The sequence below is a fragment of the Artibeus jamaicensis genome, unplaced genomic scaffold, assembly GCF_021234435.1.
Source record: "Artibeus jamaicensis isolate MK-2021 breed Jamaican fruit bat unplaced genomic scaffold, CSHL_Jam_final contig_525, whole genome shotgun sequence".
NCBI lineage: Eukaryota > Metazoa > Chordata > Mammalia > Chiroptera > Phyllostomidae > Artibeus > Artibeus jamaicensis.
In genome coordinates, this window is record NW_026521874.1 from 14,808,548 (window position 1) to 14,823,381 (window position 14,834).

Below are 14,834 nucleotides of genomic sequence, written 5' to 3' on the forward strand. Positions count from 1 at the left end.
GTATTTGAAACAGTCTCCCCAAATTCTCAAAGCACGTGAGCACATCTACCCTGCAAAAGGCAGCTGGGCCACCTGAAGGCTGGCCTGAGAGCTGTCGCAGGTTTTCAGGTTAGAGCTTGCTTTCTTGTTCCCATGGTGACTTCTTTCAGGCCCAAGAAAAACTCAGGCTGACCCTAAGCTTGAGAAACATACATGTCTGATCTAACACCAGGGGTGCACAGAGAGCTCCCACCCCCAGACCATGGGGCAGGAAGTTTGCCCAGCCTAGGCAAACTTCCTAGAACCCAGCCCCTGACTCTGCGCTTCCCACTCAAAGCCCTCAGATCACATCCAGGGCCTGCGGGGAGCTCTTCCCCTAGTCTGCCCACATGCGCACCTCTGTCCAATGAAGTGGTCATGGAGCAGAAAGAGTTCGGTTGTGGTGCGGGCCCCAGGCTGGGACTGGGCTGGTCTTTGCACAGAACTCCAAACAGACTAAGCATTCAGAAGTATTCGAAACTGCCTTTTGGGTTATCAAGGTGGAAGGGTGGAACAAGTTCTATGTCACTGTTTCTTGGCTTTATAATTTTTAAATGCAAGCACAATGTTGTGGGGCCTCTGTACTCTCACCCAAGTTCTGCAGAGACTAGGGCTGATGAAGGTCAAGGTCAGGCTTAGACTCCTTCCAACCAAGTTTAGGGGAAGGCCAGTGTCATCTGATTATAAAATACTGTCTATTGGCTACTGCCACCCTATTGTGTGCCAGCTACTCATCTTTCCTTTAATCTTTGCAGTGACCTTGAAAAGTTAAAGTTGATCCCCACTTCTAGATAAGGAAACTGAGGCTCAGAGAGCCAAGGTGACCTGCCCGAAGCCACATGGCCCCTAAATGGTTGTGGAGTGGGCCCCTTGGCTGCCCCCTCCCCCAGGGTCCTGGCAAGGACTATTGCAGCCATCTGTATGACACCACACAATCTGCCCACTGCCTGGACGAACTGGCATGACCCACAGACATCTGGGGACACGCTCGTTCCACCTGTTCACGTGCCCTGGTGCTATGGAAACCATTCAGCGCCGGACCCCCCCCCCCCCCCCATGCATCTCCAACTAGTTTTGGCTCCATGGGAAGCCTGGCGGACGAGCTCCCTGGGCCCTCTCACCAGGTGCAGCAGCACTCGCAAGGCGTCCCGTGCACGCTCCGGGTGCTGCAGGATCTCAGTGAGCGCCTGGCCGATGAGCGAGGAGGGACTGTTCAACTTAACGTCACTCCCAATGAGCATGAACCCTGTGGAGAGCACAGAAGGACACTTTAGAGCCTCTCATCACCTCAGCTGGGCTCTGGTAAGAGCAAGCAAACTGAGCCAAGCTGGGAAGGTCCACACGTCCAGCTAGAGCCCGTCCCCCTTCCCAGGCGTCGGTTCTGTAAGGTCGGACGGTCTCCTCAAGCTGCCATGCCACTGTAGGGCCAACCTGCCCTCAGATAATGGAAGGAAAGGATTTTCAAAAAATGAATGAGCCAAAGCTGTTTTTAAGGGTAATGGGACATCATTAAACATCACTTTCCCCAGAACAAAGTTGTGACCTAAAATTATCTGTCACTAAAACTAAACAAAGACAAAAATACCACATCCCTAAGCACACTGGGGAGACGGAGGGGGCCCGCACAGAGGAGCAGGGGACTTCTCAGGAATAAACAGCTGAGCACAGAGACAGGGTTCCCACGGCCCGCAGACTGTTCCGTGGGCCCAGACCCCCTTCCGACTGCTGGAGCGCATGTTGTTACAGGGACATCGAGTGCTGAGCTCTCCGTGATGGTGTGGAAACCACCGGCAGTGCCTGCCATACCTGCCTGTCCTGGCAGCAGCAGCAGTTGAGCAACATAGCCGCCCGGGGCCTCGGCACCCACCTGCCTGCCTTTAGGCGGGGCACCCAAAGAGCAGGCCGGCTGGACCAACTACGAGTTTCTCTTCGGCCATGAGAAGAACTGGGTGGATTCCACATAGTAGTTTTTGGATACCTTTTTGAAAACATACTACGGCTGTGTTGTGTTTGTGATGTAAACAATTGTGCCCACATGTCAATAATGTAGTTCATCCGCTTGGCATTCCCCCAGCACAGCTCTGCACCAGGGCCTGCGGGCTCCCTGTTTGCTGGCCGGCTGGGCCTGCGGGCACCGTGGCTCCACCTCAGGGCTTCTCCAGCGAGCAGGTGACACTGACCATATCAGCACATGTCAGCTGGACTGATCCTGGGAGGAGGAGTGAGTTGAAGGCCATTTTGTTACCAACTTTTAAATATATCCATGGGTGGTATGGTTTTGGACATTAAAACAAAATGTAAAAGTTTAAAAGTAGTGTATTTGTTTATCAAGGTTTGAGACACTGCATTATGGGCCAGTACTGTCATTATGGCATCCGCGGAGCCTCCTGGGAGGCGTAGGGCCAATTCTGAGGGACCACACCAGGCCGAGGTTGCGAGGTGTGTCAGCAAAACCAGCCGGCAGGGTGAAAGGCTGGGCGGGAGAGTGGTCCTGAGTCGGGTTGGGCCTGCAGCCTCCCGCATGGGAGGAGGGCCCACAGGGACCCTGGAGGATAAAGGTCATCATAAGGAGCTGAGAGGCAGAGTTCCTTGTCCCCGCTCCTGTGACCAGCTGTTGCAGGGAACATTCTCCCTTCACTCCCAGACCCTTCGACCCCTGCGGCAGGCCCACTCAGAGCAGATGTGGTGGGTGTAGTACACTGCTCACATCACAAGACATTCATCCTCGTCCTCGAGGGTCACCTTACATGCAGACGGAGGAACCGGAGGAACCGTCAGCACTGCGTCCATCAGCCCCGTGTGGCCACTGGGGACGCTGAGCTTCAGAGAGGGTTAGCGACCTGCCTCAGGTCACGCAGCCTGGCCATCGAGCTGGAGCAAACGCAGGTCTCCCAAATACAAACCTAGGGTCTTCACCACACTGCTGCTCTTCTCTACGGCGGTTGGATTTTATACAAGGGCGCAGTAAAGTGGGTTGTCCAGGAAACACCTCGGGAGTTTCACATTCGCACTCCAATGGCTAAAGACTGTTTTACGCTATGGTGGTAAAGGCCTGCTTTGGTGAGGGTAAGTCTCCCCATGCTGCTTTCCCCACGCCCCGCCTGCCCTCCCCGCCCACCCAGGGGCCCTGGCGCCGAGCCCTCACCTGCCCAGTTGGAGGGGTGTGCGAAGGCCTTGCTGCTCTGCACCACCTTCATGGCCTCCGCCAGGGCAGCGCTGGCTTTCAGGCTGTTCAGCAGGGACGAGTAGAAGGCGTGGAGAAACATTTTGGAAGCAGCCACGGGCACAGGCCACAGAGACACCAGGACACACTGTGCACCGGCAGCCAGGAAGGCACGAGTCAGCGCGATGACCCCGTCAGCCGTGACTTTGCTGTTGGACTCCTGAGACGAGCCGAGGACCACCAGCTTCACGGGGAGCCGCAGGTCCAGGACGTCGGCAGCCGTGAGCAGCAGCTCCTGCAGGGGCGGGCAGTCCGAAATGCTCTCCCCGTCACTGGCATCATCCTGCACCCGCAGGGACTCGGGGATCGTGTAGGGGTGGCCGAAGGAGCTCTTGCTGCTGGCAGGGTTGCCATCCACGCTGGGCGTGAGGACCAAGGCCGACAGTTTCCAAGAGATGTGGGTGGCGAAGTGGACACACTCAGCCTGGGTCAGGGCACTCATGACCCGCTCTTTGGTGGCTACACTGCCCACCAGTGGCTGGCAGCCCAGCAGTTCCGACACCATGTAGGCTTCCTCCTCAGCTGACGGCATTGGCCCCCACAGCCATCTGTCCATCACTGCTGACGGGAGCTTCGGGTTGCCGATGACAGCCGCCATGGATGTGGAACTGGAGTAGGTGGGCGGGGCCTTCCTCAGGTGACACTAGGAGGGAGGAGGACAAGCACGCCACCATCAGACCAGGAGCATGGGGACAGGGGCCAGCTCTCCTCGAGGGCTGGGTCCACCTTCGCCCCACCTGCTCTCCCAATAACCTCGTTCACTCTCATTTCCAACACCATTCGGACACAGGTGCAGGTCTTACCAAAAATCACACCTGCTATGACAAGCTCTTGAAAATAATCAGGACTGGGTGGTGAGAAGGCCACCCCCTGTTTGTCAAACCTCAGAGGGCTGGGGAGGTGGCACTGAGGACAGAAAATGTTGGAGGCGAGGGTCTGTGGTGGCCACCTGCCCCATGTCTCTCACACCTAGGGGCCTTCGCCGGGAGCCCCTAAATAAGGGGAGACCACTCCTGATGAGTCAGGGTGGGAGGTGGCTCTGTTCAAACTGTGTAAAAAGCAAGTCAGACTCAGGGAAGACAGGGCCAAATCCAGTCCTTCAGGGACCTGGCATCACTGAAAAGATGACCATCCCCGCATTCCATGTGCTGCAGAGTGAAAACGTCACTGAGTTACAAAGGCAGCACAGAGAAGTCCAGTGAGGTTCTGATTTGCCCCCACGATGCCTTCTGATGCCCTCTGGGGAACATCAAGTATGAAATTATTTCAGAATAACTTTTTGGTGCCTATGGGTGCTGATGCCTTAAAACTTCGGGTAAGAGAAATGCCTCTTGGGTGCCTGTCAGGAGACGGGACTCTTCCCTCTCATGACACCGGCACAGCCAGCTCACTGTCGTCACCAACATGAATTCCCTCAACAGAGGCGATCTCTGGTCCCGGGGGCTCCTGGCAGCTTCACTTTGGGATTCGGTCAACAAGGACCAGAGGAAAACTCAGAAAATAATTTCTTTCACTTGATTTTGTCCCATGAGAAAGGTACGATTCAGCAACAAAAACAGCCAAAACTAAGCTCTCCAAAACCCTGTGAAGCAGAAAAATGACCCGCTTGGAACCATGCCGATGACCGAGGCCAGCAGAGGTCGGCCATGGCAGGGCCACTGGGCCTGGATTCTGAGTTCTGAACCCTGCGACCCCCCCCCCACCATGAGGCCCCATGACTGAGCCGGCCTGGTGGTCTGGGGGCTCTGCAGCCGCCGGCGGCTGGAAGGCATTTCCAGGTCTGAACAGAAGTTCAGGTCCTGGTGGTGACGGCACTCCTGTGGCTGGGGCAGTGAAGGGCGAGAAGAAGCCAGGGTTTCGGGATTTCTGAGTGAGTTTGAAAGAGGGAGAGGGAACCCAGGTCTGGCCGGAACGATGCTCTAACCAGGTGGACAGGGCCAAAGGTGCGCAGGGTGGGACCTGCGGCCTGTGGGGGCTCTTGTCGCCTCTTGATTTTCACAGGTGTTTCTTCCCACGCTGACTTTTTGCTGAATGAGACCCGAGTCCCACTTGGTCCCCCGAAAACCACCTCATTTATTTTCAGTTTTTTTGCTGGTCTGTGGGACTCTTCCACTTGACACTAATCTTGTCCACCACCACTGCCTATAGCCCCCGCATCGGTACCGGCTACGCCTCAGCGCCTTGCTGGGGGCCTGCGTGCGGGCGACCATGTTCCTCTGGGACTCGGCCTGGCCCCGAGCCTGGCTCAGTGTGTCCCAAGTATTCACAGTCCTGATGTCACAGCAAGGAAAGTTAAAGAGAAGGGACCTGAATCATGGCTATTTGAAGTAGCAAAGAACTGTCTGGGCTGTGCCTCTGCTCACGGACAGCACTGAGGTCACCCCACCCAGCTGCTGACCACACAGCAGTTTGGAGAGGTCACACCCTGTGGCTTCGGGGCCCAGGCTGGACGGAGACTGGGCCTCAAGGACCCGAGAACGACGCAGCGCCCAGAGGTGTGCCATGTGCCTTACCTTGGACTGCGGGCCGAGGGCACGGATGGAAGGGACGGCGATGAGGGCGAAGCGCTCATACAGGTACTCGTTGGAGGAGCTTCCTTTCAGGAGGGCGAAAGGGATGAGGTAGAGCTCCCCCTCCAGGACCAGGACCAGCTGCCGGTGCCGGCCCACGGGGCCACTGGAGTGCATCAGGCCCTGCAGAGCAAGCGCAGGGCTGACGCGGGGCCTGGCGGGGCTCACGCACACCAGGCCAGTGCCCAGCAGGGGACCCGGACATGCCCACAGGACCAGGCGCACCGAAGGGTCCACAGGGTCACAGGGGTGGTGGGCTGGGCACTGCTCACAGGAGCATCACCAGGCAGGGGCTTCCGCTGCCTCACAGGCCCTGAGGAGGAGGTTAGGGGACAGTGTTCGAGTCCACAGGGGAGGGTGGGAGGCTGGGGTCACCAGTCAGGGAGTGGGGATCCCACAAAGACGAGACCTGGCCCCAGCAGACCCAGACATTTCCACAGGAGTCACCCCAGAAAGCGAGAGTCACGGTGGGCCCCAAAGGACCAGGGGAGAGGACGCACTGGCACGGGCGCCCGAACGGTGGTACTAGAGCGACTCATTCAAAAGTAAGGCCTCAGCCGCAGTGGGATGTGCCACCCATTTCAGTGGACGCGAGGCCAGAAAACAGTGCGAACAGATGGTGTGGGAGCTAGGGTGGCGTCCCCCAGGGGGAGGGTTCTGGACTCTAGGGCCTTTCGTGACCTCCAGGCCTCTCTGCTCCTCTGAGGAGGTGGCCCCTGGGCCTGGGCTCTGCAGTGCTGTCCCCATTCACTCCCCTGGGACTGCCGGGGACGTGACCCCCTTCACTCCCGACACCCATGTCAAGGACCTGAGGGAGGGTGCATGGAGACCCAAGCGGGCAGACATTGCCTCCATTCCTGTTCTCCACAGATGCATTTCTGTCCAAAAGAATTGCTGCTGGAGACCAAGGCCATGTGAACCTTGATAATAGGGACAGTTGGGAACTCTGGCTGGACAGGCTGAGGATGAAGCAAAGATGACACAGAGGCTGCTGCCCGTGCTCGGGGAGATCTGCCCGACAGACCACGCACACACTGCACCTCGGGCACCGGCCCGGCCCTGGGCCTCAGCCTCACCCCTGTCTGCCAACCCAGCGGAGCACCCACTGGGGGGCTGCCCGGCCCTGGAGGGGCAGCTGTGTGCACCTAATCCGGCGGACGGACTGCTGTGGGCACCTGGCTGAGGGTGGCGGCCGGCACTCAGCTGACCCAAAGTGACACAGACCTGGCTGGACATTCAGTCTTTTTTTTAATTCTAGCTGCATCTAAAGCAGAAATGCAAATATTAGGCTAATTGGCTTCCTGCTTGCTTTAAGAGCTGTTTCCCAAGAAGGGATAACGAATCACTGCAGGACCCAGGAAGGAAGAACTGGGGCATGACATCAATGCCCCCAGTGCTGCCGGCGATGAGTTTCAGGCAGGCACAGGGGGGCGAGGAGGGTGGGGGCCCGCAGCCCTGCTTCACACCATCTGTCGGCTCCTGGGCCTGGTGACCCGCCATGGGCCATGCCAAGCCCCTGCCCGCCTGGCGGGGGTTGGAGGCTCTGGAGGTCGGTGCCCCTGCCGCTGCAGCCTGCCCAGGAGACCTGGAAGCTGGCTGGAATGGCTGGGCTGATGGTGTCCTGACCTCAGCGACAGGTCAGTAGCAGTGATAACCGCTCGCTGCTCAGTGAGAGCCCTACTGTGGGCAACATGGGGACTCAGGCCGCCTGCTGCACGCACCGTAACACCAGACCCACCTCAGTTGACCTGGCAGTGCCAAGGTGCTGGGCAAGATATCGGCCCCAGCCCTGCAGGTCCCCCCGGGCTCCTGCTGCCAGGGCCTGCACCCCAGGGAGTCTCATCCTGTGTCACCAGGTGTCATCCTTTAGCCACTGACTTACCCAGGACAAGCCCCACATCGTGACTGCATCTACACAGCTGAATCAAAGGCAAGTCAAGGAGCACTGGATGAGGTCAGAGGGGTGACACTGAGGCCACACACACCCCCATTTGGGAGGAAAATGCAGTGGTGACCCCGCTGCACTGTCGAACCTCCCCCACCACAGCGAGCCAGGTCAGCTGCATTCAGACTATAAGACACACCCCCTTTCCTCCCAAATTTGGAGGGGGTGTGTCTTATAGTCTGAAAAATGCAGTGTGTGTGTGTGTGTGTGTGTAACATTTATAGTTACTTTTACCATAGGGAATAAGTCTTTATATTAAGTATTAAATTTCCCCTGGTTAACCTACTGTGCAGTGTCTGTCTCCTGACTGGACCCAGGCTGTCCGTCCAGCTAGGACTGGGAGGACCGAAGCCTCGTCTGGGGACCGGGAGGGAGCGGCGCAGCCTGGCAGAGGCCTTTGCCATGGGATCTGGGTCAGGATGTGGCGTCAGCAGCTCCCCGTGGCCTGGATCTGCTAGATGGTAGGGCACGTGGGGAAGGCTGTGGACAGCTCGGTGGAGAGCACCTGGACAGGACGCTCGACCGCCTGCACCCCCAGTCCCCAAACCCATGGGACAGCACTTGTCTCCATTGCCCCACGAGCCCAGGGGGCAGGGCGGGCTGCAGCAGGTGGGGCACTCGGGTGGCACAGATCAGGGCCAAATGTGAGTTCCCAAATGTCTTCAGGTGCTTGAAATAAGGTGAACACAGGCATCATTTATACTGTTCTCTCCTCTGGGCCTCAATTACTTTCCAAAATAACTCATTCTCTTTCCCTCTGGTGTTTATGGACAGTCATGTGCCTAAAACATGGAACTGTTCTCTCTGGAGGATCCAGTTCCAAATCTTAACCCAGGGACTGACACCAATGTCATCGCTACCCTTCTCATGTCATCGCCACCCTCATCACCCACAGCTATCCCCGGGCGCCCACGGCACCTGACACGCGTGAGGTCTGCTACCAGGCTGTTGCCCTGAGTCAAGTATCTGCGGCTGCAGTCCTCCCAGGCAGCCCCACGGTCCCGCGTGTTCGTGGGGGTGTTGGATTCCGAGCCGATGACCGTTTTGGCCGGTGGGGGTCTCCCAGACACACTCGCAGTGCCCAGGGCTCCTGAGCTGCTTAGAAAGCACGGGTATCAAACGTGCTGACTCCCACGTCCTGACTTCTGGCTTAGGAACTACGCGTTCCGTGCACACTGCCAGGGTCACAGGGGCAGCCTGCAACCTCCGGCTGCCTGTGTGACACCACTCGTGCCCACTGCTCAAACCAGCTGGCGTGGCCCTCAGATGTCTGGGGACAATATCCCTTCCACCTGCTCCCATGCCCTGGTGCTTTGGAAACCCTTTAGCTTCTTCCCCCCTCATAGGAGGCCTCCAGAGGGTCATGGCAGTGTGGGAACCCTGGACAAAGAGTGACTCCTGTCCTGGGGGCAGTGAGACTGCATCACAACACTCAAAGTACTGCGCAGTTTAGACTATGAATTGTTTATTTCTGGGATTTCTCGTTCAGTGTTTCCAGACCACGGCCGTCCGCAGGTAACCGAAGGCACAGAAAGCAAAAGCACTGATGGGGGAGAAGCTACTGTGCCTGCTGTAAGTAACCGAAACCATGACTAACATCTACCCAGATTATAGACACTCTGTTCCACCAGAAATGCAGAATTCAAGATCCAGCCTGCTCAACAGCGTCCTCTGGCCAAACAACAAACCGCCAGCTTGCCTGAAGAACCTACAAGGAGAGGGGTGAGGAATCTGGGTGCTGGAGAGGCACGACCCATGGCCAGCAAGGGCCAGGGACCAGCCTCAGCCACATCAGCCTAAGGCGCTGCTCACGCTTCACGGCCCTCTGTGCACAGGGGCCCTCTCTGTTTCCTGGCTGACCTCATCAAAACGAGCCCATACACCTGCGATGGCAGGAGTGTCTCAGTTTACCCAGAACATGCCAGGATCAGGCTGAGATGCGGCTGTTGAAGGAGCCAGAACCCCGACGACTCTCACCCAACAGCACTGACCTGGGTGAGGGCACCAGCGACCGCACAGGGACTGGCTGGTGGGCCTGGGAGCTCTTACCCTCGGGTTCAGTGGCACAGACGCCTGTGAGTAACTGCCTGCATTCTCCTTCCCCTAGTCCCCAGTGGGAGTGCCTGCTATCTCTGCGGGCGGGGGCGGGGGCGGCAGGGAGGTCCGTCCTCATCCGAGTGTCACTACAGGTGTCTCAGTCAGAAACCAGTCAGTGCCGGCCCCACGCGTGCCCATCTCCAGGGCCTCCTCTCCCGCTCCACACTGTGAGGTCTGAGGGTGGTGGTTTCTGGGCACGGACACTGCCCGCCATCTCCGAACGCTGCAGTCTGTTTAGAAAACCTGCACCCGGATGGTCAGCCCCACCTCCCAGGGCCTCTGTCCAAGGGTCAGCTGGTCACTGCACTGCTCGGTTTTGCAGGTGTTTTTCCCCCGGAGCAGCTGCGGCCTCACTCCGGCCTCACGCTCCTCCTGGCTGAGCCCTCAGCAGGGCCGGCCCGCCCCGCATCCCTGCAGGAGAGCTCCGGCGTTCAGCGAGGCAGTTTCCCAACCTCGCCGGCACAAACCGTGAGTTTTACAGCAAGTTCCCCGGGCCCTGAACAGGTAACTTGACTTCGACAGGCAGCCACGTCCGCCAAGAGCAGAGGTGGGGGGAGGTCTTTCCTTTTCTGATCAAAGTCCTGTCCTAGAACTTTAGTTTTCAGATGCAAATACAGGAAACAAGGAACTGAAATAAATGGAAATAACCATAAGGATGCCAAAGACTCAAAGAAGTCCTGTCTCTAAGGACCCCGAAAGTCCCCAATATGGACCCTCAATGAGTGATTTGACCAAATCCTAAGGAATTTCCTATTTTGAATCCATTTCCTTGATTAAAGCAGCTTCTGGCTTGAGTGAAGGCCCCATTTGGGACTGGAGTGAATGAGCAGCTTCACCCAGAGCAGCCCTGGGGCCTTGCCACACCCATGTGACCCCAGGACACGCCGATAGCACGTGGGTCACAGCCCCCCCACCGGGCCGCCGGGGCGGCCGGGCTCTGCCCTTTCATTGGGGCAGAGAAGCCTGGGCTGGAGGCACGGGTCACTGTCCCTTGTTCCGACTGATGAAAAACAAACGCCTCAGATACACACAGGGTCCAGTCCCTTTCACACTAAAAACTTGCAACTTTCCCATGGTAACATTTTCTCCGTTTGGTAGCAGACAGGATCTGACTTCACATTTGCAGAAGGCTCCTGTGCAGATGTAACTGGGCCCCCTGACATGTTCGCCTGTCCTGACAGCACAGGACAGTGCGGTTCCAGGAGAGAGCCACAGCACTGCCACTGCCCTTGAGCCAGGTCAGGCACTGGTGCAAGCTTTCGGTAAAATGTTCTGTTCCACATTTCCTACTGCCAACCAGTCCCTTAGCAACAGGACTGCGGCTAAACGGAAGCAGTTGTTCAAATAATTACAAGCCCCATGTGAAAAGACTAATCGTTTTGGTCTTGAAGTGTCAGTGATTCGTAATCTCGGACTTTGTTTTGACTTGTATTTTCAATGACAACATGGAGAAGGCTCTGGTTCTCTCTGGCAGCCGCCAGCCGGGAGAGGCTGACGGTGTCGTGTTGCCCTCTAGTGGTCACCAAAGTGAGTGCGTGTGCGGACCAGGGAAGCCGGAGGACCCAGGCCACCTCCTGCAGAGGAGCAGCCCCGCTGGGGAGGAGCTAGGAGCCCTCCCCAGGCTCCGTGTGGCCTCTGACCCTGGCCTGTCCGCCCGCCTGACCCATCCATAAGCATCAGACGCGGGGCCACCCCCAGCTCCTCCGCCGCCTCCCTCGGAGTCCGGGAGAGCGTGCCAGCACGTGCTTGGGGCTCCGACTGCCGGGTGAAGGCAGAGGATGGGGGGAGAGGCTCCTGACCAGAGCCCAGCTTCGCAGCTGAGCGGTGCTGGTGAAACACAACAGGTGCTTTGGTCACCAAGGACAAGCCTGTGCTCTAGTTGGTCCCTTCAGTGGCCCCTGAAAGGTCCACTCTGCCTTTTTTGAAGCAAACAAACTGTCACTGTGTTCAGTCACCTCAGTCACAAAAGAGGTGGTTGTGTCAACAGCCGAGGACGTGCCTTCTAACTGAACGCCTCACTTCAAGACCGCCTGGCACCCCGTCACCCCATCCCCACAACTCGGTCCTGAGTGCAGAGAGTGCCACCACCACCCGGAGGCACTGCCACACGTGGGGGGGGGGCAGGCTCCTGCTCCTTCCCTTCGCTGGAGAAGGTGGCTGCTGTCTCTGCTCTGCTCTGCTCGTTGAAGGCACAACGCACCCTGAGGGCTGGACCCGAAAACCCTCCCTGTCCTCGCACCTCTGCAGGGGCGCATGGTCTAGACAGAGCTGCCACTAATCTCAGTGGCGCAGTTTTCTTTAAGTCACAGGGGGAGTAAAGCCGTCTGACAAACACAGGCGGACTTTGTCAACTTACAGAGCCCCCGCCCTCGGGCTGCTTCCCTGGGGCGGGGACCCTGCATGGACCATCTCTCCCCCTCAGCTGCTGCTTTGTAATGCTCTCCACCTGAAGGGCTTGTCGCGGGTACAGAGTCCTTTCCCAGTGGGGGGGGGGGGGCAGCACTGAAACAACGCTCAGACGGGTCCCCAGCAGGCATGTGGCTGGCACTGTGACCCTACCCAGAAATATGCCAGGAACCAGCACTGTGTTGGCTGGCAGGGCTGGGGGCTCACCAGATTCAAAGCCGCTCAAGAGCAGTCCCAGCCCCTTCCTTTTGCTTCGTAACCCATCAGAAAGCTCCCGGGGCTACACAAGAGGGGTTGCAGAAAAACCACTAGCTGATTTTGCCGGGGGTCTTCTGCTTTCTATGCCAGACCAGACCCAAAAAGGTAATGCAGCTTTGGACCATGTGGCAGCCCCTAAACTTCACTGAGTGCCAGCACGCACTGGGCCCTGTGCCAGCTGCTGGGCCCAGAAAGGTGACGGCCCTCCTTCCCTTGAGGGAGTGGTGGGCAGCAAGGCAGAGAATGAATGAGAGGCACGCGGAAAGGTGAGCCCCTAGGTCTGTGAAGTTATCTGGTGCCATGGGGCCTGGCAGCAAGGACAGCAGGGGATGAAGGCTGCAGGGTGTGGGGAGAAGGGGCAAGAAAGGCTTCAAAGAGGAGGGGGCACTTGTGCCGGGCCAGAGGAAGGCGAAGAGCTCACCAGCTCCGGACGACCCGAGCCACTGAGACAGGCTGGCGTCACCCTCGGCAGAGGCCGGCAGTCCCAGCCGGTCCCCATCTTTATGCTCCGCCATTCCCCTGCCCCCCCCACAGCTCCAGTTCAACATTCAGGGAGCAAATAATCTGGGACCTGAACGCCAAAGGGGAAATTCGCAGAGGGTCTCACTGCCCCAGTGAGTGAAACAATGGAGGGTCTGCACAGCCTGCGGAGGAGCTGGAGGGTCGGTGTGGGATGCAAGGTCAAGACTGGTGGGAGGCCACCGGAGCAGTGTGCCTGAGGACTGGCAGCAGTAAAGAGCGCTGGGAAACCGGCCGGGTGTCTGGATGTGTTTCTGTCCCGAGGCACCGCACACGGATCAGACTAAATAACGGCATCCGAGGCATGGCAACCGAGGTGCTCTGAGTGCCCTCTGCAGTCTTGCTCCTCTCAGTAAAAGGACACTGAGCTGGTGGTGACCCTAGGAAGGACAGGGTGGTTGCATGGGTTGCAGGGAAGGAAGGACAGGGCTGGCTGCTACGCTGATGTGACTGGATGCTGCCGGTAAGGGGAGGCTCAGCTGGCAGAGGCAGGTGTGGGCACAGCAGCCCCCACTCACCAGGTGCATGCCCCCTGCTGCCTCGGTCCTAAGTGCTTTTCACATTCACCTAATCCCGTCCCCACTCTAACCGACATGCTCAGCAGTGGGATCTCCACCTCCTAATGAGGACAGATGCCCCCAAGGAGGGGAGGCAGCCTGGCCAAGGTCACCCAGCCAGCAGTGGGCAGTGCCAGACCTGGGTCCAACCAGCAGGCTCCCAAGGCCTTGTGCTTTCCTCATCCCTGTCTCCCCAGGCAAGGAGGTCCACAGGGCACCAGCAGGCCATGCAGCCTCCCAAGTATCAGCAGACAAGTGGAGACACGCCCTCGGGCGGCCAGACAGGGATAGGAACAGACGCTTCCTGGGGACAGGGCGTCGCTGCCAAGGTGCAGTTTCCCGGGTGTGCTGCCCTCCGGCAGAGGGCTGACGTGGGAGGAGGAGCTGCCGAGAGGCCACTCCCACGCTGTGGGACAAATCTACCTGCCGCAGGCAGCCACCAGGAGGGACCGCGGGCAGCTTGCCGCCTGCTCTCCCAGGGCTGATCATCAGGCCCGGCCCACCTGAGGTGGGTGCTGGTTGGTTTAGATGAAGTCACAAGGGCAGGGACCCCACGATATTAGTGCACTTATAAGGGGAGGAAGAGCCTTAAGTTTATCTCTCTCTGCCAGTTGAGGACGTAGTGAGAAGGTGGCCATCTGCAAGCCACAGAAAGAGCCCTCACCGGGAAACTGACTGCGCTGGTACCCCGATCTGGACCCCCAGCCTCCAGAACCCTGGGAGATCAGTGTCTGTGGGTTAAGCTGTGCGCTCCATGCTGTCTGTCACGGCAGCCAGCACTGACTAACGCACAGTCGGACACATGGCATCTGCTGGGCTCACCATTCACAGTCCTGAAGACGCCTGAGTCCTCGCCCAGTCGGAGGGTCCTGTGCAAAGGCCAGGGCCTCAGAAATCTGGCAGCAGCCACTCAACCACCTCGAGAAATCGTAACTGCAAGGGTATGTTTGACACTGGCCTCCGACAGAGTCAGTGAATCCGGACGACGGCAAAAGCTGAGGGACCTGTTCTCACCACAAAGCACAGACCTGGGTTGAAGTTGCTCAGGCAAGACCCTCGAAAGAGAGGTGGGGCCGTGGGGACGAGCCCCCAGCAAGGTGGGGCAGAGCCACTAGCACGTCCCCCAAGGTGTCCGCTCGGGTGGTTCCTACGGACAATGGTTGGGAGGTGCCCTGTGCCTTCCTGAGCCTCCCAATGTGTGAAGAAGCTGGGGAGGGAGCATTGCTTGGTTTGTCCTAAAG

General features: G+C 58.3%; 1 protein-coding gene across 3 annotated transcripts in view; it reads right to left on the minus strand.

Moving 5' to 3' along the window:
- Nucleotides 1-14,834, minus strand: part of TTC28 (tetratricopeptide repeat domain 28) — a 576,581-nt gene that overhangs the window by 14,852 nt on the left and 546,895 nt on the right. For all 3 annotated transcript variants that reach the window (XM_053669950.1, XM_037153288.2, XM_053669951.1), the window contains 3 exons: nucleotides 5,755-5,934; nucleotides 3,164-3,884; nucleotides 1,140-1,264 (listed from right to left, as the gene is read on the minus strand). In XM_053669950.1, coding sequence (XP_053525925.1) covers nucleotides 1,140-1,264; nucleotides 3,164-3,884; nucleotides 5,755-5,934 — 1,026 coding nt within the window. The remainder of the gene's footprint in view (nucleotides 1-1,139; nucleotides 1,265-3,163; nucleotides 3,885-5,754; nucleotides 5,935-14,834) is intronic.